Source organism: Coregonus lavaretus (assembly GCF_964263955.1).
Source record: "Coregonus lavaretus genome assembly, contig: HAP1_SCAFFOLD_580, whole genome shotgun sequence".
Classification (NCBI taxonomy): Eukaryota; Metazoa; Chordata; class Actinopteri; order Salmoniformes; family Salmonidae; genus Coregonus; species Coregonus lavaretus.
The window spans coordinates 194,645-222,520 of NW_028161959.1; the positions used below are offsets into that span (position 1 = coordinate 194,645).

The 27,876-nt window shown below is 42.2% G+C and overlaps 1 protein-coding gene across 2 annotated transcripts; it reads left to right on the forward strand.

Moving 5' to 3' along the window:
* Positions 1-641: 641 nt before the first annotated feature.
* On the forward strand, positions 642-27,866 carry LOC311119800 (transmembrane channel-like protein 5). 2 transcript variants are annotated; one of them, XM_084194453.1, is made up of 21 exons: positions 642-836; positions 1,675-1,866; positions 2,600-2,856; positions 5,837-5,914; positions 7,502-7,618; positions 8,008-8,110; positions 8,628-8,709; positions 9,178-9,438; positions 9,646-9,794; positions 12,954-13,098; positions 13,825-13,977; positions 14,939-15,114; positions 15,347-15,422; positions 15,532-15,629; positions 15,821-15,916; positions 16,434-16,509; positions 19,775-19,908; positions 20,287-20,460; positions 25,365-25,443; positions 25,786-25,869; positions 26,209-27,866. In XM_084194453.1, exons 2-21 carry the CDS (start codon positions 1,790-1,792, stop codon positions 26,953-26,955), a joined length of 3,162 nt encoding a protein of 1,053 aa, XP_084050579.1. In that variant the 5' UTR covers positions 642-836; positions 1,675-1,789; the 3' UTR covers positions 26,956-27,866. The 2 variants fall into 2 exon arrangements, with proteins under 2 accessions (XP_084050579.1, XP_084050578.1); XM_084194452.1 differs by having other exon boundaries at positions 1,682-1,866.
* The last annotated feature ends 10 nt before the right edge of the window (positions 27,867-27,876 follow it).

The following is a 27,876-nucleotide window of genomic DNA, read 5'->3' on the forward strand; positions in this document are numbered from 1 at the left end:
AATCCCAAAGCGACGCAACTCTGGAGGCTAGATATATAAATACTAGATCGGCATAGCATGCTTTCCCACAATTATAAACAATAAGTTTATTTAATGGTATGTATGACTGGAATTTAATCTAATTTCAATACTGACAAACGACCGACCAACAATTTGACGTTTATTTGTTCTAGCTAATTAGCTAGCTTTTATATTTCTATAACAACATTTGTCGCGCTCTACTGTCCTCAAATGCCACACCCATACACGTTTTAAATGATGGAGCATCAATTATTATTAACGCTTAAAATGGGGTAATATTATATTAAGATGAAATAATAAAAATGTCAAAATAACAATTTAATTGGTTATTATGCTGTTATTCACATAATACAACATTTTGATTTACATTGTGTTTTACATAGAGTCGAAGTCAAAAGTTAATCATTATGGCTCTTCATTGCAATTCCCTATCCTATTGCACACTGCACATGCAGTCATTCGTAATAACACCGTTGAGCCTTTGGCCATCCCATATCTTATTACGCCAATTAATTTTCAGGTGCTATGGGAGTCATTTCGAAATACTTGTCATTATGCCAACCATATCAGCCTATTGGATTTGCATTCGGCATTTAGAAATGTTTACCTTAATTTTTCAAGTGCACAGTTCCGGGTAGTCTGACAGACACACTTAGTCAGAAAGTTCAACAAAGGTAGATCTCTCAGAGCTGCACTCTAGCTGCCACAGTTAGCACTTCAAACCTGGATTACAAGGAAAAAGGAAGGCAGCCTCGGACTACAGCATCTGTTCAAGCAGCCAGCAGATTTCCCTGAAAAAACAGTACAATAACTAGGTAATTACACTCTGTGGATATATATATATATATATATATATATATATATATATATATATATATATATATATATATATATATATTGTTTAATGGTTTGATACAATAGGTTTAAAGTTTTACCTTGTCCAACAGCAGTGTATACTCTCATTATTTGGAACATGGTTATATATTTGTAGAGATTCTCTTAATTTGACAACACAAAGATTCACTGTCATATATGACTTCTATGTGTTTTTCCCACAATACACTACCATGTCAACGTATTTGTTGGTCAGATCTCTTTCCAGACTCTGTTGCTCGGGAATTTGTTATTTCTACTTTGCCTACTTTACTGCTATAGGGCAGCACTGTGAGGCACAGACCATGGCAAAACATTTACATTTTAGTCATTTAGCAGACGCTCTTATCCAGAGCGACTTTCAGTTAGTGCATACATTATTTATTTTTCATACTGGCCCCCTGTGGGAAACGAAACCACAACCCTGGCGTTGCAAACGCCAAGCTCTACCAACTGAGCTACATCTCTGCCGGCCATTCCCTCCCCAGAAACCATATCCCCGTGTTAATAAATAATGATATACACACAGGGATAGGACAGGGGAGTTAAATATCTTACTGAAGACAGCCATTCAATCCAAAACATGTGATGTGTATTAGATAGAACAGCTTTATTTGTGAAAGGAAGAATGGAATAGCATCGAGGTATGATCTCAGAAGTTTTGTATTTTCCCCTTCTTTATACCAAAGGGGGTATTGTTGCTAGTGGCACGTTTATGTCTCGTTTCCAGTTCTCATTTGATGTAATGGCAAGCTGATTCTCACTAATTGTTTTACTGAGAATACAGTAGGAGGACCTTTCAGACCTCCAGGGGACTAAAGAAGAAGAGAGGGACAGACAGAAACCACCGCCCGGTTAACCACTATAGAAGAAGAAGATCAAGCCAAGGATCCCTATGTCACACTACAACAATAGTGGAGGATGTAACAACCTTGCCTATCATGACAGTGACACCTTGGAGATAGATAGGAGGTATGAGTGTCAACTTGTACGATTGTGTTGTTGTGATGTTTGTTAGAATTCAGCTTTAACTGTGTACAGTTAGTCACACCTCTGCGCAGTGGGGAGAGGACCTGAATGAAATGTTGACGGACAGCGCTTTAAAAAAAAGTTTGCATTTATTTTGCACATATAGGCTAAATGAGAGGGAACAAAAAACACAAATATGAGAAGTAAAACCTAATTTTCCAGGATTAGAAAATAATTCTGAGAGGGTCTTTTGTTCTGTATATTTAAATGAAGACCATCATTGTACTTGGGCACATGATCTCTAATCTCTCAATTGGTGTCAGATTTCTTATAATGCCAGTGCCGTCACATACTGTAGCAGGAAGCTATATCTGAAATAAATACTGTCAAAGTGGTCCATTCCTCCTCCATTGTGTGTTAAAGGTTGTGTGACAGTACAAGGAGTTTGTTGTCATTTGAAGTTATTGTTGTGCTAAGTACTAGGGTTGGTCATGAACCTTCAGTGGTGTGACCAAAGTAATGGTATTTCTTATAAGAGACTCACTTTACAGCGCCTCAGAAAAAAAACATTATTGTCTATGACAGATGTCATATCATGTTTATAATAATATTGTAGCATGATCCTTAGCACCACATCAGCAACCTTATGAGTGTAATGGTTAAGGTGTTGAACTGACTGATGCAGGGTTTAAACAACACACCAGTAATGTTATCTCCTCTGTCCTCCTCGCCAAAGTCCTTCCAGGAAATCCCAATCCCATCACAGTAACCCCCATGGTAACCCCTACCCCAGGGATGATGGAGCCGTGGGGCAGAGGGGCAGGTCCGACCTCCAGCAGCTCCCAGGAGGGGGCCAGTCCAGCTACGATGAAGCCCAGGGGAGAGTGCCCTGGGGCGGGTGGCAGGAGGGGAGCTGGAGGGGCAGAGACAGCATTCCCATGGGTCTCCTTCCTCCCCGGTCGGAGAGCCCACAATGGCAGCAGCATGACCTCAGTAAGTCGATGTTTGATTTAATTGATTAATTAGACAATAGATACAAGTAATATACAGCACACACCAATGTAATGGCAGTACAAACGTTTTTTCTGATGGGAGATTGTATTGTAAACAGATCCCTTGTGCTATAGTATGGGTAGTCTCTCCTACAAGATTTGGTTCTAGGTTCTGAGACGATAGTATGGCCATGATTTTGTTTGAAATGGCAGCCTGGTCTCATAGACTAGACGTAACATAGTAAATATATATTCAGGACACTGAAATTAGTATGATATGTTACGTTTGGTATGTTTACATAAGTCTAGTATGAGTGAAGTTAGAGGTCGTTTCGCGAGCCAATGCTAAGTAGCGTTAGCGCTTATGCTAGTTAGCATTTGCGCTAATGCTACTTAGCAACTTCCTTCAAACTGCACACAGACACATAAAAACGGAATCCACGAGTTCATCCTACTCTGGGGAAGTAGATAAAGGGCCTCATTGCCAAACTCCCTAAGTATCCCTTTAACCCTTTAACCTAACTCCTAACTTTAACCCTGACTTGAACTCTAACCTTAACCCCTAACCCCTAGCCTAGCCACCTAGCCACCTAGCTAACGTTAGCCATACAAACATTGATTTTCCAATTCGTAACATATTGTATGAATTGCAATTTTGACATATCATAAATAATTGTCATTCGTAACACATCATATGAAATGGATGACCATACAAAACCTAACATATCATACTAATTGCAAACCTAACATATCATACTAATTGGAGTGTCCCGGATTTACTTTACTATGTTACGTCTACCCCTGAGTCCAGGTTGGGAATGGAGTAGTATTTCCTTGTGGCAGGTCTTCATATTCTGTGTTGCTAAGTGACTTTGAATTTCTTCTATTACTTCCTGCCTCCTGGTTGGTTAATTATTTGTGTTCTCAATGTTGTTATAAGTACCATATCCACCTCATTTTCGAATGCTTTTAAAACATGGAAGCCAAACGCTCAAACTATTGATACAACATCAGTGGAGGTTGCTGAGGGGAGGATGGCTTATAATAATGGCTGGAATGGAGCACAGTTTTGTTCTCACTTGAAAACAACAATAACATTATTCATTACATTGTGTTGTTGTAGCCTAGGTAGGATACATTTCTTGTCCCTAAGCATATTTTGGACACTTATTTCGACAGCCTATCGGAGGACAGGTGCACTTGCTTGCTGAATGTAAAATAGGCTACAGCAGTAAGAACGGGCGGGGAGTTTGAACGGAGAAGGCCATATTTTTTATAGTAGGCCTATCTTAACACCGGGCAACATCCTGACGAAATACACCATATGAGTGGCCTGCTAATGTACCTTTCTTGTCCTTCTAAACTGTCGAGAATAATAATATGCCATTTAGCAGACGCTTTTATCCAAAGCGACTTACAGTCATGCGTGCATACATTTTTTTTTGTGTATTGGTGGTCCCGGGGATCGAACCCACTACCTTGGCGTTACAAGCGCCGTGCTCTACCAGCTGAGCTACAGAGGACCTACATCACTGCAGTTTACAGCCTATGTATAATAATTGTGTACTCACTTATTATAACAATAATAAATTCCTCGTTGCACTGTGTTGTTGTAGCCCAGGTACAATAATGTATTGTCTAAAAACGTAGGCCTAATCAACAGTGGAACTTTGCGTGCCCGGGGACCACAGAGCGCAGCCTGGAGGAGCGCACTACAGATTTGCCATTTCATCATCGTGTAACTTTTTTTTCTTGCACTTTGACAGGTAAATATTTAGCCTATAGCTCTAATATTTACCTAATGCATGGCCTAACATCGAGCTAATATTTAGCTTCTTACTTCAGCTACACATCACTAGCCTCTGTCTTCCAGCTGTTCCCGTGCGCAACAGGCTATAGGCTACGCAAGCCTCTCCGCAATAGGCCATTCCTCTTCTCGTGAAATCCTAGGAAAGCTATAGGCTACAAAAGCTATAGAACATTTATTTTTTATACTTCTTTTATACTAAACCTTAATAGCCTATTCTGGTAAAGAAGCAGGCTTGCTTTTACTAATTGCTGAATGTAAAACAGGTCTACAGCATAGACAATCAATTTCGGGGAAAGTTGAGGAGAGAAAGTGCATTGGTGTGATTGATCACTTTTGGCCGGTTATGATTATAACATTGTAGCACTGATGCATTGTAAATAGTTACACAGGACATATCCTAGATGAGCACAGTGAAAAAGAAGACAGAAGGAATTGACAACCATTAGAAAAATGGAAATCACTTGCAAACCACTTGAGCAACGAGGCAATGAGATGCTGTAAAATATGTGCAGGCTCGGCTTTTGTTGTTCAACTGCTACATTTAAATACGAGTTACTATATTATTTTTCATTAGGCCTACATGTACATTGAAGAATTATTTGCAGTTGTCACTATGACAATGAACACACCCTGAAAGCACTGAATGGTCTGAACCAGTCTCTGTGCGTTAGAGTCCTCATGAATGGTCTTGTGATACGCAGTGTGCAGTAAAATGCGTTGATCAGTTGATTGACAGGTGTAGGACTGTAGAACAATACACGATAAACTTTCCTCTAGTGTGGATGCTCACCAACGTTTTATCGTTATGTAGACTATAGTTTATCATTATAGTTATCGTTATAGTTATTGGCTTTGTGGAGGCCCTTATCTCTTACACAACACAATTAACGTAATTATCACAACAGAACTACTAGTAGGTCTAGCTAACCTTTTGAGAACTTGAATGAAATACATATACAATTACACTTACACTTGTTTACTTGACTTTTATACTCTATAAATTGACTCCTTCAAATAATTGACTCTAGCAAATGTGCCACCCGCGCGCTGCAGTAGGGAAAGAAAGCAGAAATCGAATCCATCACTTCCGTTGTTTGGCTGTGCCCATAGCAACGTTCGAAAATGAGGTGGATGGGATTAATTCATCAAGTGTTCTGTTCTCTATGATCAGATCACAGCGGGTACCAGATCGACCAGGCAACGCATTATGACACAACCCCTCCTGCACGACTTCCATCCGCAACTTCAGGTACTGTTCAAAACACGTATAAAGCACATACAGTATATTACTCTCTATTTACTTCCTTACTTTACTTCTTCAGCTTTCAGTTGGTCCATTTGATCATAAGAACCATTGAAGTTGGTTGTTGCACTGCAGTATGCCATCATTAAAGATACACACAACTCAAATAAATAAATAGAATCAAGATTGTTAATCATGACAGATTTCGTGTAGCTAACTTTTGCAATATTGTTATGATGGTTTATGACGATCCAATGTCTAATAGAACATTACCTAAAGGTAGACAGGCAGCACAAGGAAGTTGGCAGATAAATACCATCCCGGGAAACTGGTATTGTGCTAATGGTTTACAGGGTCATATTGATTCGGGCAAAACGTAGCAAAACGTTAGCGTTTCTTATTGGACAAGTCCATGTAGTCCCTCCCTGTTTCAGTCTGTTTTCTTCCATTTGTTGTCTAATGAACATAACCCAGGTAATATTGCCTCATCACAAGGACTGATGATTATTAGGTGTTTGCTGAAAACTAACCAAGAAATGTACATATGTAGTATCTTAATTTGAGACAGTTTTCTACAGCAGGAAAATGATCCTGCAGCAATAGGAAATGTGAATTATAATGTGGATTATAATTAACAGACATTTTTTTAGGGTTTGATACATTTGTCTGAAATATCAAAATGAAAATTACAAACTTCAGAAGCCTTTTTAAACTTCAAATGCACTACAAGTTTTACAGGAAAGTTCTCCTGAAACAAAGTGATAAAATTAAGATCCGACATCTCAAGAGTTTTTGCCTCTTTGGCCTTTTATACTTTCTCAGTGATTCAGCCTTAACAAAGACACACAATATGTCACAGGTGTAGCAGCATTACTTGGTTAGCATGATGGTTATAATGGCTAACTCTAATGGGACAGGTAAGGCTGGGAGGAAACAATCACACTCTCTAAAGAAGTTAGTTTGTATTAGAGTGTGTTATCTACAGTGTGTTGAAGAACCCTTATTGGTTCCAGGTTCTACATGGAACCCAAAAGGGTTCTAACCGCAACCAAAAATGTTTCTACCTGGAACCAAAAAGGGTTCTGCTATGGGAACAACCTAAGAACCCTTTTGAAACCGTTTTTTTAACCACCTCTATTTGATTTGGTTTAATCAAAGTTCATCAGCAGCAGCTAACACTTATTTACACAGTGTAAATATTGACTCATGGCACACCAATACACTGTGACGGGGGTCTCCCCTTTTCAAGCCACCTAAAGCCACTTCCTTGTGCAATCAAGCACCATGTCAGTGCGTGAACTAATAAACCATTATATATTGTGAGCTGTATGTGCATGCCGTTCTTTGTATGTTCACTTGTTTGCACTGGAATTATGGGAATTAATTGTGTTTGCCAAGTCAATGGGTGGACACGACCTGAAACAAATAAATGCAGTACTTTCTATTAGCTTAACATATTATATATCCTCTGTATTGTGTAGTGCTGAAAGTAAGCCTATGATTGATTCCTTTCTATTTCTCAACACACATTATTAACCTCAGTAGTAGCTAGGCTGTCAGCTGTGTTTAATTTGATGTCCTCGTGTCTCCCAGGTCATGTTTCGATGAGGTTCAGGGGGTCGAGGAGGATGAGTCTCTTCCCTGTAGGAGAGGCAGCTCTGGGCAATCTGGGCCTTTCTGAGGATGACATCAGGAATGAGATGGAAAATGGTGAGGGATGAAGGAGGGAGAGCCTAGAAACATCCATAGAAATGGAATTACTAGAATTGTATTCCTATGGGCACAACCACTGTTGAGAATGCCCGTCCATTGTCCCTGTAGAAATATGACGTTTCTTCTTTCAATCGGTTCAGGACAATGTTATCCATTTAAGTCATATTCTGGATACACTCACTGATTGAAGTATTTTACGTTTCCTACTATATAATGACTTTATAACTCAATCATAACCCTACATCACTTCTTATAATTAAATCACAATGACAAACTCATATATTATATTATATATTATTATATTATATTACATTACAATTCTGATTTAAAGGCATACTATGATGAATAATCTCACAGATCTGTCTTATCATGTCTTTGTCCAACAGAGGAACAGAACTTGGTCAAAGAGCTGGTTGCCATGTCAACGAGGGACAGAATCAAGGCCATCCGAGACCTCCCTATGAGCTTTGATGACAAGAAACACATCAGGTATAGTTGTCATGTCACCCTCATAGGTCAAAAGGTTATCTTACAGTTTTACTATGGAAAGTTTAACTTATTACTAGGGGTAGTAAAATAAGTACTATGTACAACGGTAGGTAGGTTATCGAATGTGCAGTTATGTAGGCTTGCAATGTGAGATCACACACACACACACACGCACGCACGCACGCACGCACGCACGCACGCACGCACACACACACACACACACACACACACACACACACACACACACACACACACACACACACACACACACACACACACACACACCTTTTTGCAGTATGTGGGTAAGGAAGAAGTGTTTACCATAAGCGCATTGCATCGGCCAAGTCCAAAGTTTACAGCCACACAGCCACACAGCCAGCCAAGAGCACTGTGACACTTTTGACACGTCATATATTTTATGAAGAGATAACGCTGTGATGCACGTATGTTATTATCATACGCTACACACCTCTAACAGACTGTAGTCTTTATGTTTGTTTGATCTCATATCTCCTAGGGGCCAAGTGTTGGCGTTCAAATCGTTCAAAAAGTCCCGGCAACTGAATTGCTTTGCAGACTGCTCGAAGACTGTCTCATTGGTGAGAGGTTTGACTCTCTGACATCTTTGTGTCTCTCTGTGTCCTCCTGTCCTGATGCCCAACCTTACTTCCTGTGTGTCCTTGTACTGCACAAGCAGTGCCCTATTAGACTATTGGCAAAGTGCAACACTTCCTGTGGTTGGCTGAACTGAAGCTCTCCTATTACTAAATCATTATGCCTTTTATGAGCAATACAATTTGCCAGGGTGACAATCTGTCTCTGCATTCAGCGACACTTGAATTTTGGCAAAAGCAGAAACAGACTGCCACCAGGCAGGCTACAGAACAATATATTTCTACTTACATTGAACATTATTACTGTTCCATCATCCACCTCATCTATTGACATTTTAAATAATAAATAAATAAATAAACATTTTCACCTATTCTATGACAGCTATGCGATGAAAGCGCATTTGTGACATACAAGACCCCCACCACTGTTCTCAGACCAGTCTTCCCCCTCAGTCTTTCCGCAGGTGCGGTGCTAACATGACTCTAGCCAGGCAGACCCTGGAACTGTGGCGGGGTACCATGAAGGAGGTCGGCGGTAAATTTGGCACAGGGGTCCTCTCCTACTTCAAGTTCTTAAAATGGCTGCTGATGTTCAACATCTTCTCCTTCCTGGTCAACTTTGGTTTCATCACCATCCCCCAGCTCATCTATGACACCAAGCCAGACATCCCCAGTAGGGTCAGCTTCAAAGGGCTAGAGATACTGACCGGAGCGGTATGTTGTTGTTATCGCTATTGTTTACTATTCACACTACTTCCAGTAGATGCTTTTGAATGAATCATTCCATAGCAGCATAAGCTACTAATTTGATCAAAATGTTTTTTATACTACACCCCATACTGGAAAGTCAGCATACAGTGAACAGTTACTGTGCGATAAAAAATATATATATATTTGTATGTACCTATATTTTCCCCACAGGGTTATTTCAGCGACACAGTGATGTATTATGGTGGCTACAGTAATGAAACACAAGGGACAGAGGGCTGGTCTGAGTACAACATGCAGCTGGCCTACTTCTTCACCATAGCAGCCTACATGGTGTTGTGTGGAGCCGCCCTCATCTACAGGTCAGTATGGGATGGGACTGCAAAGCATAGTCCACAGTGATCAGATCAAATCAAATACTAAGGAAGTCACAAGGTTTTGCTTGCCTGAGGTAGAGTATCTTATGATAAGCTGTAGACCACACTATTTACCAAGGGAGTTTTCATCTATATTTTTCAAAGCTGTCTATTTACCACCACAAACCAATGCTGGCATTAAGATTGCACTCAATGAGCTGTATAAGGCCATAAGTGAACAGGAAAACGCTCATCCAGAGGCAGCGCTCCTAGTGGCCAGGGACTTTAATGCAGGGAAACCTAAATCCGTTCTACCTAATTTCTACCAGCATGTTAAATGTGCAACCAGAGGAAAAACAACTCTAGACCACCTTTACTCCACACACAGAGACGCATACAAACCTCTCCCTCGCCCTCCATTTGGCAAATCTGACCATAACTCTATCCTCCTGATTCCTGCTTATAAGCAAAAACTAAAGCAGAAGGCACCAGTGACTCGGTTAATAAAAAAGTGGTCAGATGACGCAGATGCTAAGCTACAGGACTGTTTTGCTAGCACAGACTGGAACATGTTCCAGGATTCTTCAGATAGCATTGAGGAGTACACCACATCAGTCACTGGCATCATCAATAAGTGCATCGATGATGTCGTCCCCACAGTGACCGTACGTACATACCCCAACCAGAAGCCATGGATTACAGGAAACATCCGCACTGAGCTAAAGGGTAGAGCTGCCGCTTTCAAGGAGCGGGACTCTAACCCGGACGCTTATAAGAAATCCCGCTATGCCCTCCGACGAACCATCAAACAGGCAAAGAGTCAATACAGGACTAAGATTGAATCGTACTACACCGGCTCTGACGCTCGTCGGATGTGGCAGGGCTTGAAAACTACTACAGACTACAAAGGGAAGCACAGCCGCGAGCTGCACAGTGACACAAGCCTACCAGACGAGCTAAACCACTTCTATGCTCACTTCGAGACAAACAACACAGAAGCATGCATGAGAGCACCAGCTGTTCCGAATGACTATATGATCACGCTCTCCGTAGCCGATGTGAGTAAGACTTTTAAGCAGGTCAACATTCACAAGGCCGCAGGGCCAGACGGATTACCAGGACGTGTACTCCGAGCATGTGCTGACCAACTGGCAAGTGTCTTCACTGACATTTTCAACATGTCCCTGACTGAGTTTGTAATACCAACATGTTTCAAGCAGATCACCATAGTCCCCATGCCCAAGGACACTAAGATCACCTGCCTAAATGACTACCGACCCGTAGCACTGACGTCTGTAGCCATGAAGTGCTTTGAAAGGCTGGTCATGGCTCACATCAACACCATTATCCCAGAAACCCTAGACCCACTCCAATTTGCATACCGCCCCAACAAATCCACAGACGATGCAATCTCTATTGCACTCCACACTTCCCTTTCCCACCTGGACAAGAGGAACACCTACGTGAGAATGCTATTCATTGACTACAGCTCAGCGTTCAACACCATAGTGCCTTCAAAGCTCATCACTAAGCTAAGGATCCTGGGACTAAACACCTCCCTCTGCAACTGGATCCTGGACTTCCTGACGGGCCGCCCCCAGGTGGTAAGGGTAGGCACAATTGGCCCAGAGTCGTCAAGGGTAGGGGAGGGAATGGCCGGCAGGGATGTAGCTCAGTTGGTAGAGCATGGCGTTTGCAACGCCAGGATTGTGGGTTCGATTCCCACGGGGGGGGCCAGTATGAAAAAATATATATAAAATAATAATGTATGCACTAACTGTAAGTCGCTCTGGATAAGAGCGTCTGCTAAATGACTAAAATGTAAATGTAAAATGTAACAACACATCTGCCACGCTGATCCTCAACACGGGGGCCCCTCAGGGGTGTGTGCTCAGTCCCCTCCTGTACTCCCTGTTCACCCATGACTGCATGGCCAGGCACGATTCCAACACCATCATTAAGTTTGCCGACGACACAACAGTGGTAGGCCTGATCACAGACAACGTTGAGACAGCCTATAGGGTATTCCCCCTCAGGAGACTGAAAAGATTTGGCATGGGTCCTCAGATCCTCAAAAAGTTCTACAGCTGCACCATCAAGAGCATCCTGGCTGGTTGCATCACCGCCTGGTATGGCAACTGCTCGACCTCCGACCGCAAGGCACTACAGAGGGTAGTGCGTACGGCCCAGTACATCACTGGGGCCAAGCTTCCTGCCATCCAGGACCTCTATACCAGGCGGTGTCAGAGGAAGGCCCTCAAAATTGTCAAAGACTCCAGCCACCCTAGTCATAGACTGTTCTCTCTGCTACCGCACAGCAAGCGGTACCGGAGCGCCAAGTCTAGGTCCAAAAGACTTCTCAACAGCTTCTACCCCCAAGCCATAAGACTCCTAAACAGCTAATCATGGCTACCCAGACTATTTGCACTGCCCCCCCCACCCCCACCCCATATTTTTACGCTGCTGCTACTCTGTTAATTATTTATGCATAGTCACTTTAACTCTACCCACATGTACATATTATCTCAACTACCTCAACTAGCCGGTGCCCCCGCACATTGACTCTGCCCCGGTACCCCCCTGTATATATAGCCTCCTTACTGTTATTTTAATTTACTTCTGCTCTTTTTTTCTCAACACTTTTTTGTTGTTGTTTTATTTTACATTTTTATTAAAAAAATAAATGCATTGTTGGTTAAGGGCTGTAAGTAAGCATTTCACGGTAATGTCTACATCTTTTGTATTCGGCGCATGTGGCAAATAACATTTGATTTGATTTGATAACAGTAACTTTTAATTATATCTATATCATACTTTTTTTATTGACCACTATTAACTCTACTTAGGAGTGTCATTGAATGTAATGCATCGTTTGGTTTCAATGTGCTGCTTTTGTTTTCATGCCCCAGTAAATACTTTATCAAAGCCAGTTGAGCTCACACATGTATTATGTCAATCAAATCACCAATGCTTGACATTCACATCATACCCTCATGATATTTATTACCTTTCCTTCATGTTGTAATAGTTCAGTAAAGTGACCCTGCTTCTCTCTCTCTCTCTCTCTCTCTCTCTCTCTCTCTCTCTCTCTCTCTCTCTCTCTCTCTCTCTCTCTCTCTCTCTCTCTCTCTTTCTCTCTCCGTCTCTCTCTCTCTCGCTCTGCAGCATGGCCAGCTCGTTCAGGAAGAAGTATGTCCTTGCAGACTCAGGCTTGGGTGGAGCCTGGCAGCTCCTGTGTAGCTGGGACTTCAGTGTGACCAACGAGAGAGCCGTACGACAGCGCAAGAACAATCTGCGCATCCAACTCAAGGTCACTTTCACTGTAATCTCGGAAACCAGAACCAAATCTTGTGTGAGCTGGTCAGTTATCGGGCTCTTACAAGAGACTATTTTCACTGTTTTTGATAAACTATTACTGTAGCTTTGTTGACCTCATGGCCATATCATTACTGTAGCTTTGTTGACCTCATGGCCATAACATTACTGTAGCTTTGTTGACCTCATGGTCATATCATTACTATAGCTTTGTTGACCTCATGGCCATATCATTACTGTAGCTTTGTTGACCTCATGGCCATATCATTACTGTAGCTTTGTTGACCTCATGGCCATATCATTACTGTAGCTTTGTTGACCTCATGGTCATATCATTACTATAGCTTTGTTGACTTCATGGCCATATCATTACTGTAGCTTTGTTGACCTCATGGTCATATCATTACTGTAGCTTTGTTGACCTCATGGTCATATCATTACTGTAGCTTTGTTGACCTCATGGCCATAACATTACTGTAGCTTTGTTGACCTCATGGCCATAACATTACTGTAGCTTTGTTACAAGAAAGATAATATAATATCGCTGAACAAATCCCACATTTTCGAGACTAGATAAATGTCCAATACTTGTGACTCAGTACTTATCTGCTCTTCCATACATATAATACTCTGCACTCTGACTTGTTAGGGGGACCAAATAGGAACTCTCAGATAACCAACTGTGAAATAACTTTGAAATAATGTTTCCATTCCCCTCCAGGAGTCCCTGTCAGAGAAGATCCAGGTAGCCCTGCTGCCTCTGACAGAGAGGCTGAAGCACTACGGGGTCTTCCTGGGTACCTGGCTCCTCTCCACGGGCGTGACCTTAGGCTGTGGCGCCGGTGTCTACTTCCTGTGTCAATATGACAAAAGGGTGTGGTACATTTTACAAAGTTTTATATAACCAGGAAGTCCCATTGAGGTCAGAAGACCTCTTTCTCAAGGAAGACCTTACATAAACATTGTGACGTGATGACTCCAGTTGCTTCCTTATAAAGCTTGTGTTTGTTAATGTATGATCCCGGGATCAGCTGACCCAGCACTAACACACTTTATCCAACTAAGTATGACGAGGACCATGTTGAATCAGGTGTGTTAGTGCTGGGCTAGAACAAATGCCTGCACACTGTGTAGCTCCGAGACCAGTGTCGATGACCTTGGTATAAGACATACCCTTGTGTACAATAATTCAAAGTGTGTCGTAGCGTCTGAGTGTACCTGAACATATCTGAATCATATAGCATCAATACAATACTACTTTCCTGGCAGGACAGGGTGTAGTCTTTATAAAGGTGTTATTGGGACATCATTGCTAAACCTCCACCTAAGACTTACCCCACACCAGTGTGTCGCCAGTGATTTATGTTAATGTAAACTAGTGTTATTGTGTTTCCATCAGGAGTGTGACACTAAAAACTTGGGGCGAGCAGAATCAACAACCTCTGCATCATCAAGACTGTTGCTTTGTGAGGTGTTAAAGTCCACAGTTAGCCGTTGTTATGTAAATGCCAGCCGAAAAGTACCCAGGGCCTTGCCTTGGCTCCAAGTCAGAGCAGGTCACCCGGAGCCATGGCCCAGTGAGATGGAAACAGAAATGTCTGAGCCTTTTGGGTAAAACACCGGGGTAAATCTCAAATGGAAACTGGACAATTTATCTTGCTAAAGCTGTGATTGATTATGTCCTGACTTCAGCGTCTTATCTTTGATCCAGGTTGGTTGCTTCTAGGCACTGATCTAGGATCAGCTTACCCTCTCCAAATCCTCTCTTTAACATGGGGGAAACACAAAACTGACCTTAGATCAGAACAAACTGACCTACTATGGTATCTTTGCAGCGGACGACGCCGTCAGCGGACAAAGCTTCCGGCTCTCTCCTGGATGAGGCCGCTACTCTCCTCCTCCCCTTCGTGGTCTCCCTGATCAATCTGGTCATCCCTCTCTGCTACTCTCTGTTCAAGAAGATAGAACACTACTCCAACCCTCGCATGCAGGTCTATGCCATGATAGTCAGGTTAGAGATGGATACAAAACACATTTAAAAATACAAATATTGAAAGCGATTGATCAAAACAATTTGCTCAATGATCAATATAAAGCAATAGATGAATTAAATATTACAGTAATGCATAAAGAATAAATATGCTTAATAAAATATCAGGAAAAAACAGAAATATCATATACTGTACAATGTTTTAGAAGACTGATGTTTTGAATGCTGTTTTGAATGCCTTTTTCCTTTTTAGAAATGTCATTCTCAAGATGTCCATTCTGGGCATTCTGTGCCACTACTGGATGAAGGATGTGGCCAATACATTTTCAGTAAGTTCTTTTAAACCAAATCACATACATCCTTTCCAAAATGTTTTTGATTGTCACTAATATCTACTGTATGTTCATTTACCTCTGTCATTACAATCTTTTGTCTTAGTGCTGGGAGTCCAGAGTAGGACAAGCCTTGTACAGACTGGTTATTATGGACTTCCTCTTCATAATGTTAGGATCCTTCTTTGGAGAGTTCTTGAGCAAGTGAGTGGCATTTTCAAAACACATTTTCCCATAACGGTTTCACTTAAAGCTAAAAATCCTACAGTATGCAGTAGAATTCTATATTGTAACTCATCTGTCTGTTGTGAGGGAAAGTTGAATTAAATGAGGCATCACATAAGGGTTATTTGAAAAATGCTCTTCTGTAACTCCTTTGTTCTTTTCTCCACCAGAGTCATTGGGACTAAATGCATACAGAGCCTGGGAGTTCCAGAGTTTGACGTTGCCAGGAATGTCCTTGACCTGATCTATGCACAGACCCTGGCATGGTACTGACGTTATCTCATTACACTGTACTGTACTCTACTCTACTCTACTGTACTGTACTGTACTGTACTCTACTTTACTGTACTCTACTGCACTGTACTGTACTGTACTCTACTGTACTGTACTCTACTGTAATCTACTCTACTCTACTCTACTCTATTATACTCTACTGTACTGTACTGTACTGTACTGGACTCTACTGTAATCTACTGTACTGTGCTCTAATGTATTCTACTGTACTGTACTGGACTCTACTGTACTCTACTGCACTGTACTGTCCTCTAATGTACTCTACTGTACTCTACTGTACTGTACTGTACTGTACTGGACTCTACTGTACTCTACTCTACTGTACTCTAATGTACTCTACTGTACTGAACTGTGCTCTACTCTACTGTACTCGACTCTAATCTTCTGTACATCTATAGCTCCATCTATTTTCATAGTAAAACATAACACAGTACTGTAAAAGTGGATGAGCTATGGTCAGTTCTTATAACCATGTTTTTCTGTCTACAGGATCGGAATCTACTTCTCTCCTCTCCTCCCAGTGATACAGATAATCAAGTTCTTCATCCTCTTCTACCTAAAGAAGGTAACCTGTTCAGTATGGTTCTTCATCTACCTAAAGAAGGTAACCTGTTCAGTATGGTTCTTCATCCTCTTCTACCTAAAGAAGGTAACCTGTTCAGTATGGTTATTCTACCTAAAGAAGGTAACCTGTTCAGTATGGTTCTTCATCCTCTTCTACCTAAAGAAGGTAACCTGTTCAGTATGGTTCTTCTACCTAAAGAAGGTAACCTGTTCAGTATGGTTATTCTACCTAAAGAAGTTAACCTGTGCAGTATGGTTATTATACCTAAAGAAGGTAACCTGTTCAGTATGGTTCTTCATCTACCTAAAGAAGGTAACCTGTTCAGTATGGTTCTTCATCCTCTTCTACCTAAAGAAGGTAACCTGTTAAGTATGGTTCTTTATCCTCTTCTACCTAAAGAAGGTAACCTGTTCAGTATGGTTCTTCTACCTAAAGAAGGTAACCTGTTCAGTATGATTCTTCATCTACCTAAATAAGGTAACCTGTTCAGTATGGTTCTTCATCTACCTAAAGAAGGTAACCTGTTCAGTATGGTTCTTCATCTACCTAAAGAAGGTAACCTGTTCAGGATGGTTCTTCATCTACCTAAAGAAGGTAACCTATTCAGTATGGTTCTTCATCTACCTAAAGAAGGTAACCTGTTCAGTATGGTTCTTCATCTACCTAAAGAAGGTAACCTGTTCAGTATGGTTCTTCATCTACCTAAAGAAGGTAACCTGTTCAGTATGGTTCTTCATCTACCTAAAGAAGGTAACCTATTCAGTATGGTTCTTCATCTACCTAAAGAAGGTAACCTGTTCAGTATGGTTCTTCATCTACCTAAAGAAAGTAACCTGTTCAGTATGGTTCTTCATCCTCTTCTACATAAAGAAGGTAACCTGTTCAGTATGGTTCTTCATCTACCTAAAGAAGGTAACCTGTTCAGTATGGTTCTTAATCTACCTAAAGAAGGTAACCTGTTCACTATGGTAGATAATATAGGCCCCTTAGCAGACACTTCTTATCCAAAGCAGTGAGTACATATTCAGTACAGTGAATAGTATTTTATAGTACCGAGAGTGAATAAATTTTTTGTATGTGATCCCTGTGGAAATTGAACCCACACCTGAGCCACACAGGACCATGGCTGACTCGAGTGACAGTAAGCTGAACCTTTGTGTTGATTCACTGCCCTAGGTCCCATGCCATAGCAGAATGGGCCAGGCTCATGTTACTCTCTTCTGAAGAGGGTGCTGAATGTTTCATGGATGACATAGAATTAGCTCTATTTATAGATGGTAGCGATGGTCACTATGATTTTCCAATACAATGATGAAACATATATGAGTGTCCTGGAAATTAAAATAGACGTTTTCCCTGTAGTACAGTGAGGGAAAAAGTATTTGATCCCCTGCTGATTTTGTACGTTTGCCCACTGACAAAAAAATGATCAGTCTATAATTTTAATGGTAGGTTCATTTGAACAGTGAGAGACAGAATAACAACAAAAGAATCCAGAAAAACGCATGTCAAAAATGTTATAAATTGATTAGCATTTTAATGAGGGAAATAAGTATTTGACCCCTCTGCAAAACATGACTTTGTACTTGGTGGCAAAACCCTTGTTGGCAATCACAGAGGTCAGACGTTTCTTGTAGTTGGCCACTAGGTTTGCACACATCTCAGGAGGGATTTTGTCCCACTCCTCTTTGCAGATCTTCTCCAAGTCATTAAGGTTTCGAGGCTGACGTTTGGCAACTCGAACCTTCAGCTCCCTCCACAAATTTTCTATGGGATTAAAGTCTGGAGACTGGGTAGGCCACTCCAGGACCTTAATGTGCTTCTTCTTGAGCCACTCCTTTGTTGCCTTGGCCGTGTGTTTTGGGTCATTGTCATGCTGGAATACCCATCCACGATCCATTTTCAATGCCCTGGCTGAGGGAAGGAGGTTCTCACCCAAGATTTGACGGTACATGGCCCCGTCCATCGTCCCTTTGATGCGGTGAAGTTGTCCTGTCCCCTTAGCAGAAAAACACCCCAAAAGCATAATGTTTCCACCTCCATGTTTGACGGTGGGGATGGTGTTCTTGGGGTCATAGGCAGCATTCCTCCTCCTCCAAACACGGCGAGTTGAGTTGATGCCAAAGAGCTCGATTTTGGTCTCATCTGACCACAACACTTTCACCCAGTTCTCCTCTGAATCATTCAGATGTTTATTGGCAAACTTCAGACGGGCATGTATATGTGCTTTCTTGAGCAGGGGGACCTTGCGGGCGCTGCAGGATTTCAGTCCTTCACGGTGTAGTGTGTTACCAATTGTTTTCTTGGTGACTATGGTCCCAGCTGCCTTGAAATCATTGACAAGATCCTCCCGTGTAGTTCTGGGCTGATTCCTCACCGTTCTCATGATCATTGCAACTCCACGAGGTGAGATCTTGCATGGAGCCCCAGGCCGAGGGAGATTGACAGTTCTTTGTGTTTCTTCCATTTGCGAATAATCACACCAACTGTTGTCACCTTCTCACCAAGCTGCTTGGCGATGGTCTTGTAGCCCATTCCAGCCTTGTGTAGGTCTACAATCTTGTCCCTGACATCCTTGGAGAGCTCTTTGGTCTTGGCCATGGTGGAGAGTTTGGAATCTGATTGATTGATTGCTTCTGTGGACAGGTGTCTTTTATACAGGTAACAAGCTGAGATTAGGAGCACTCCCTTTAAGAGTGTGCTCCTAATAATCTCAGCTCGTTACCTGTATAAAAGACACCTGGGAGCCAGAAATCTTTCTGATTGAGAGGGGTTCAAATACTTATTTCCCTCATTAAAATGCTAATCAATTTATAACATTTTTGACATACGTTTTTCTGGATGTTTTTGTTGTTATTCTGTCTCTCACTGTTCAAGTAAACCTACCATTAAAATTATAGACTGATCATGTCTTTGTCAGTGGGCAAACGTACAAAATCAGCAGGGGAACAAATACTTTTTTCCCTCACTGTATATACAGGGAAATCATTACATGTTCAAAACTATAAGTGGAAGGTGTCTGCAATTGAGGATTCAGTTGATCAAATACAAGAACATGATACCTCCCTGACAAATCAATAATTACTTTATTCCTGGTTAAGGTGCAGGTTAATCATTACTCTCTGTTGTCCCTTGTTGTCAAAGGTCTTTGTTTATTCACCCGTTCATCCAATTGTGCCGTTGCCAAGACACCATCAACAGGCTCCTCTCTCTCTATCTCACTCTCCAGCTCTGTAATGCCCTGTCTATACTTTGTGTCCTCCAGGTGAGCCTGACCCAGAACTGCCAGCCCCCCAGGCGAGCCGGTAGAGCGGCACAGATGCAGACTATCTTCATCGCTATCCTCTTCTTCCCTTCCTTCGTGGGGGCTCTGTCCATGGTGGCCTACACCGTGTGGACGTACGTATAGAAGGGGTCAGGTCAAGGCTAATCTAGGCACTCAGAATCAAATCAGTTATGTTAAGGCTGTCATAGATGAAGGCAAGGCCAAACAAACACCTGGAGCTATATGGAGTAGTTCAGATTCCACCTAGTTCTAGATAGATATGCCTTGTTCAGAAGAACTGCAGTCTGTCATTAATTGATAACCAAGAGCTAAACTTGATTCAGTTTGGTTGCATTTTAAGGGCTGAGATAGTCAGTTGAATCGTGTTGTTTAATTAGTAAGAAAGATGAAAATGTGTTGAAAGTTGGTTGATTGAAATTTGGTTGACTTTGGCTCCTTTCCACTGACCCAACCATTTCAACTTGCTATGTCTCCCCTGATCCCGTCCCCAGTCTGCCCCCCTCAAAAGATTGTGGGCCCTTCAGGGACCTCAGTACCACCTTCAGTGCTGTACAGATCTGGATGGACGGGCTGGAGGGGGTGGCTGCGTCTCAGTGGACTGTCTGGATCTACCAGCACGTCATCAGGAGTGAGATATTCTACTTCCTGGTCTCTCTCATCACCCTGTGAGTTCAACTTTGCCCCTCATACTGTGGTGGTTATATGTTGAGTTAAAGTTGTGTTTATGACAGTAACAAGTTGTTTTAAAGCACAGTCTTACGGTAAGTGACAGTTGTCTTGAAAACGTGATATAAGGCATATACAGTACCAGTCAAAGGTTTGGACACACCTGCTCATTCAAGGGTTTTTCTTTATTTTGACTATGTTCTACATTGTAGAATAATAGTGAAGATATCAAAACTATGGAATAACTCTCGGGGCTCCCGAGTGGCGCAGCGGTCTAAGGCACTGCATCTCACTGCTAGAGTTGACCCTGGTTCAATTCCAGGCTGTATCACAATCCGGCAGTGATTGGGAGTCCCATAGGGCAGCGAAAATTGGCCCAGCGTCATCCGGGTTTGGCCGGGGTAGGCCGTCATTGTCAATAAGAATCTGTTCTTAATGGACTTGCCTGGTTAAATAAAAAATAAATGTATTAACCAAAAAAGTGTCTTCAAAGTAGCCACCCTTTGCCTTGATGACAGCTGTGCACACTCTTGGCATTCTCTCAACCAGCTTTTCCTTCACTCTGCGGTCCAACTCATCCCAAACCATCTCAATTGGGTTGAAGTCGGGTGATTGTGGAGGCCAGGTCATCTGATGCAGCACTCCATCACTCTCCTTCTTGGTCAAATAGCCCTTACGCAGCCTGGAGGTGTGTTGGGTCATTGTCCTGTTGAAAAACAAATGATAGTCCCACTAAGCACAAACCAGATGGGATGGTGTATTGCTGCAGAATGCTGTGGTAGCCATGCTGGTTAAGTGTGCCTTGAATTCTAAATAAATCACAGACAGTGACTCCAGGAAGCACCTCCACACCATCACACCTCCTCCTCCATGCTTCACAGTGGGAACCACACATGCGGAGATCATCCGTTCACCTTTTTTTATTTTTTATTTTTTATTTCACCTTTATTTAACCAGGTAAGCCAGTTGAGAACAGGTTCTCATTTACAACTGCGACCTGGCCAAGATAAAGCAAAGCAGTGCAATAAAAACAATACAGAGTTACATATGGGGTAAAAAACATAAAGTCAAAAATACAACAGAAAATATATATACAGTGTGTGCAAATGTAGCAAGTTATGGAGGTAAGGCAATAAATAGGCTATAGTGCAAAATAATTACAATAGTATTAACACTGGAATGCTAGATGTGCAAGAGATTATGTGCAAATAGAGATACTGGGGTGCAAAATAGCAAAATAAATAACAATATAGGGATGAGGTAGTTGGGTGGGCTAATTTCAGATGGGCTGTGTACAGGTGCAGTGATCGGTAAGGTGCTCTGACAACTGATGCTTAAAGTTATTGAGGGAGATAAGAGTCTCCAGCTTCAGAGATTTTTGCAATTCGTTCCAGTCATTGGCAGCAGAGAACTGGAAGGAATGGCGGCCAAAGGAGGTGTTGGCTTTGGGAATGACCAGTGAGATATACCTGCTGGAGCGCAGACTACGGGTGGGTGCTGCTATGGTGACCAATGAGCTAAGATAAGGCGGGGATTTGCCTAGCAGGGATTTATAGATGGCCTGGAGCCAGTGGGTTTGACGACGAACATGTAGTGAGGACCAGCCAACAAGAGCGTACAGGTCACAGTGGTGGGTAGTGTATGGGGCTTTGGAGACAAAACGGATGGCACTGTGATAGACTACATCCAATTTGCTGAGTAGTGTTGGAGGCTATTTTGTAAATGACATCGCCGAAGTCAAGGATCGGTAGGATAGTCCGTTTTACGAGGGCATGTTTGGCAGCATGAGTGAAGGAGGCTTTGTTGCGAAATAGGAAGCCGATTCTAGATTTAACTTTGGATTGGAGATTCTTTATGTGAGTCTGGAAGTTGAGTTTACAGTCTAACCAGACACCTAGGCATTTGTAGTTGTCCACATACTCTAGGTCAGACCCGTCGAGAGTGGTGATTCTAGTCGGGTGGGCGGGTGCCAGCAGCGTTCGATTGAAAAGCATGCATTTAGTTTTACTAGTGTTTAAGAGCAGTTGGAGGCTACTGAAGGAGTGTTGTATGGCATTGAAGCTCGTTTGGAGGTTTGTTAACACAGTGTCCAATGAAGGGCCAGATGTATACAAAATGGTGTCGTCTGCGTAGAGGTGGATCTGAGAGTCACCAGCAGCAAGAGCGACATCATTGATATACACGGAGAAAAGTGTCGGCCCAAGAATTGAACCCTGTGGCACCCCCATAGAGACTGCCATAGGTCCAGACAACAGGCCCTCCGATTTGACACACTGAACTCTATCTGAGAAGTAGTTGGTGAACCAGGCGAGGCAGTCATTTGAGAAACCAAGGCTATTTAGTCTGCCAATAAGAATGCGGTGGTTGACAGAGTCGAAAGCCTTGGCCAGGTCGATGAAGACGGCTGCACAGTACTGTCTATTATCAATCGCGGTTATAATATTGTTTAGGACCTTGAGCGTGGCTGAAGTGCACCCATGACCAGCTCGGAAACCGGATTGCATAGCGGAGAAGGTACGGTGGTATTCGAAATGGTCGGTGATCTGTTTGTTAACTTGGCTTTCAAATACTTTCGAAAGGCAGGGCAGGATGGATATAGGTCTGTAGCAGTTTGGATCTAGAGTGTCACCCCCTTTGAAGAGGGGGATGACCGCGGCAGCTTTCCAATCTCTGGGGATCTCAGACGTTATGAAAGAGAGGTTGAACAGACTAGTAATAGGGGTTGCGACAATTTCGGCGGCTAGTTTTAGAAAGAAAGGGTCCAGATTGTCTAGCCCAGCTGATTTGTAGGGGTCCAGATTTTGCAGCGCTTTCAAAACATCAGCTGTCTGAATTTGTGTGAAGGAGAAGCGGGGGGGTCATGGGCAAGTTGCAGCAGAGGGTGCAGAGTTGGTGGCCGGGGTAGTGGTAGCCAGATGGAAAGCATGGCCAGCTGTAGCAAAATGCTTGTTGAAATTCTCGATTATTGTAGATTTATCGGTGGTGATAGTGTTTCCTAGCCTCAGTGCAGTGGGCAGCTGGGAGGAAGTGCTCTTATTCTCCATGGACTTTACAGTGTCCCAAAACTTTTTGGAGTTAGTGCTACAGGATGCACATTTCTGTTTGAAAAAGTTAGCCTTTGCTTTCCTGACTGCTTGTGTATATTGGTTCCTAACTTCCCTGAAAAGTTGCATATCGCGGGGGCTATTTGATGCTAATGCTGTACGCCACAGGATGTTTTTGTGCTGGTCAAGGGCAGTCAAGTCTGAGGAGAACCAGGGGCTATATCGGTTCTTAGTTCTGTATTTTTTGAATGGGGCATGTTTATTTAAGATTGAGAGGAAATTACTTTTAAGGAACAACCAGGCATCCTCTACTGACGGAATGAGATCTATATCCATCCAGGATACCTGGGCCAGGTCAATTAGGAAGGCCTGCTCGCTAAAGTGTTTTAGGGAGCGTTTGACAGTGATGAGGGGTGGTCGTTTGACCGCGGACCCGTTACGGACGCAGGCAATAAGGCAGTGATCGCTGAGATCCTGGTTGAAGACAGCGGAGGTGTATTTAGAGGGTATGTTAGTCAGGATGATATCTATGAGGGTACCCATGTTTACGGATTTAGGGTTGTACCTGGTAGGTTCGTTGATAACTTCTCTGAGTCTCACAAAGACACAGTGGTTGGAACCAAAATCTCAAATTTGGATTCATCAGACCAAAGGACAGATTTCCACCGGTCTAATGTACATTGCTCGTGTTTCTTGGCCCAAGCAAGTCTCTTCTTCTTATTGGTGTCCTTTAGCAGTGGTTTCTTTGCAGCAATTTGACCATGAAGGCCTGATTAACGCAGTCTCCTTTGAACAGTTGATGTTGAGACGTGTCTGTTACTTAAACTCTGTGAAGCATTTATTTGGGCTGCAATCTGAGGTGCAGTTAACTCTAATTAACTTATCCTCTGCAGCAGAGGTAACTCTGGGTCTTCCTTTCCTGTGGCGGTCCTCATGATAGCCAGTTTCATCATAGCGCATGATGGTTTTTGCGACTGCACTTGAAGAAACTTTCAAAGTTCTTGAACTTTTCCGTATTGACTGACCTTCATGTCTTAAAGTAATGATGGACTGTCGTTTCTCTTTGCTTATTTGAGCTGTTGTTGCCATAATATGGACTTGGTCTTTTACCAAATAGGGCTATCTTCTGTATACCACCCCTACCTTGTTCTAACACAACTGATTGGCTCAAACGCATTAAGATGGAAAGAAATTCCACAAATTAACTTTTAACAAGGCACACCTGTTAATTGAAATGCATTCCAGGTGACTACCTCATAAAGCTACTTTGAAGAATCTCAAATATAACATATATTTTCATTTGTTTAACACTTTTTTGGTTACTACATCATTCCGTATGTGTTATTTCATAGTTTTGATGTCTTCACTATTATTCTACAATGTAGAAAATAGTACAAATAAAGAAAAACCCTTGAATGGGTAGGTGTGTCCAAACTTTTGACTGGTACTGTAAGTCATGAACTTAACTTGAAATTATTGGTCATTTGAGCTGTTTGTCAAAAGCTTGACTATAAAAGCTAGACTTGTACAATTTGCTAGTCACCTTATCCAGAGCGACTTACAGGAGCAATTAGGGTTAAGTGCCTTGCTCAACGGCATATCGACAGATTATTCACCTAGTCAGCTCGGGGATTCAAATCAGTGACCTTTTGGTTGCTGGCCCAACTCTCTTAACCGCTAGGCTACCAGCCTTGAAGCAGTATACTGAAGTCCTATCAAGCAATAAAATCAGCTTTAATAACACTTTCTACCGGATCAAGCCTTCAAATACAATCTAGTGGCACTTTATGACATCAAGTGGCAACTTTGCCCTTTCACATGCTGTAATATGAAGTCACTGACTGACCTCCTTTCCACAGTGTCTTCATTTACGTCTTCAGGCAGATCACTCAGGGTCGCAAGCTGCTTATCATTCTGCTGAGACAGCAGATTGTTAATGTGAGTTTTAGTGAGTCTGTCTGGTCTGAAGTGTGTCACGCTCATCAGAGCTGTTGTGTCTGAAGTGGTTGTGTGATGTTGTTGAAGTGTAAGGAATCATTTAGAACTGCTTGTCTTTGTTTTTGCTGGTGTAATGTATATTTCTTTTGAATGTATAGTGTTGATGTTGTTCATTTGTTGTTTTTATGAATTGTGTTGACTGTCTAGAACGTTCTCTCTCTCTGTCGCTCTCTCTCTCTCTCTCTGTCTCTCTCTCTCTCTCTCTCTCGCTCTCTGTCTGTCTGTCTATCGCTCTCTCTCTCCCTCTCTCTCTCTCTCTCTCTCGCTCACTCCCTTTATTAGGAAGGGAAGGACAAGGCATTCTTGTTGGAGAAGCTACAGAACCTTCAGAAATCCAAGCAGAACAAACCGAAAAAGAAAAAACAGGTGAGAGGATCAAAGAGCAATGACCTTGAGACTATCTAACTTAACTTTGAGACTATCTAACTTAACCTTGAGACTATCTAACTTAACCTTGAGACTATCTAATTTAACTTTCAGACTATCTAACTTAACCTTGAGACTATCTAACTTAACCTTGAGACTATCTAATTTAACTTTCAGACTATCTAACTTAACCTTGAGACTATGTAATTTAACCTTGAGACTATCTAACTTAACTTTGAGACTATCTAACTTAACTTTGAGACTATCTAACTTACAATAAATACCTAAATACCTTATTTCAAATGTCATACTTGAACTATGACCCTTTCTCTCTATCAGGTCAGGAAAAGACAGGAAAATGAATCCTCCACTGGCATGCTCCAGGCTCTGCTCGCCCGACAGCAGTTGGAGCAAGAGGACGTCGACAGCAGCAGCTCTTTCGGTGTGCCCATGCCTTCCGACCACTCAGTCTCCACCACATCCAGTGCTATGATACAGGCCATGCTAGCCAGAAAACACGCAGAGGACCAGGATGTAGCCAGTTATCGCGGGGTGCCATTTCCTGCAGACCCAGCACCTGCGTCCTCCAGTGCACTGATACAGGCCATGCAAGCCAGACAACACGCAGAGGACCAGGATGTAGCCAGTTATCGCGGGGTGCCATTTCCTGCAGACCCAGCACCTGCGTCCTCCAGTGCACTGATACAGGCCATGCAAGCCAGGCAAATGGCAGAGTCACAGAATGAGGACGAGTTTTACCGGGCGCCAGTTCAGTCACAGAACCCAGTAAACGCATTACCCAGTACGATGATACAGGTGATGCAAGCCAGGCAGAGGGCGGAGTCACAGCAGGAAGAGGACGAGTTTTACCGGGCGCCAGTTCATTCTGAACACCCAGTGTCATCAACGTCCAGTGCGATGATGCAGGTCATGCAAGCCAGGCAGAGAGCAGAGGAGGAGGAGAGCGAGTTTTACCGGGCGCCTGCTTCTTCACAGCACCCAGATGCGTCAGGCTCTGGTAGTGCTCTGATACAGGCCATGCTAGCCCGACAACAGGTAGAGGAGGAGTATGGTGACAGATACTGAGCATGATCGAGAACTGAACCACTTGGGGAAAAAAGATGGCGGACACAATTGAAATGTGACCAGCTGTAGAAAGCAGAGAAATAGAAGAGATTCTGACTGGCATCAAGAGAGGGCAGGACCACCTCTATGTAGACTGTTTCTATTGGACCTAAAAGAGGGTAGCCAATGGGGTGTGAAAGGATACATCTAATAATGTATTCCCTTTTAATAAAATAACAAATTGTTTTTGTTCTTTCATTTTTGGAAGGAATTGTTTTAATATATTTCTGTACTGTATGTATACATGATATGTGCTTAGCCTGTAAAATAATGTCAATGAATGTTGTATAAATGTATGAAAATTATGATCTGTACTAAATTGTAAATACTATAAAATTGTGATACTGTATGTTCTTCCATGAACAGCACCGTCCTCTAGTGGTAGGGAATGAACTTGGTCCGGATGTTCATCAATTAAAGGTGGGTAGATATCAAATATATACTTTGAGAATACATCCAAGTAATTTTTTTGTTCTCAGAGCAAAGCAAAAACAAATATAGAACATAATGAAAGAAAATTACAGCAAATATTTTCTGTACAAAATTAAACGTTCTGAGCTTGCTATGGAAGACAACATAATTTGTTTATTGAGTAATTCATTTCAGAATCCTAAATCCCTATAAGTATACAGTACTTTAAATAGCATACACAGTCATTGGCCGTAATGATACTCAAGTAACATTGGTTTCCAGTGGCCAGTTTTTGAGTAATGTGCAGTAAACTTATCACTGAGGCATAACAAACTATGTAACTTCAAGAGGAAAAGAATACACATTTTACAGTGATTCCACAGATCAAAACCATTATACTTTACGCCATTTATTTACATTTGTATAGGTATGTGTTATAGGCACAGTATACTCTGCAAACACTTGTACAGT

Excerpts from the sequence above, each read along its gene's own strand:
- LOC311119800 (XM_084194453.1), top strand. The coding sequence starts at position 1,790 with ATGTCACACTACAACAATAGTGGAGGATGTAACAACCTTGCCTATCAT. Across the intron at positions 1,867-2,599 it reads ACCTTGGAGATAGATAGGAG|TCCTTCCAGGAAATCCCAAT; the intron begins GTATGAGTGTCA and ends TCCTCGCCAAAG. Across the intron at positions 9,795-12,953 it reads GGAGCCGCCCTCATCTACAG|CATGGCCAGCTCGTTCAGGA; the intron begins GTCAGTATGGGA and ends CTCGCTCTGCAG.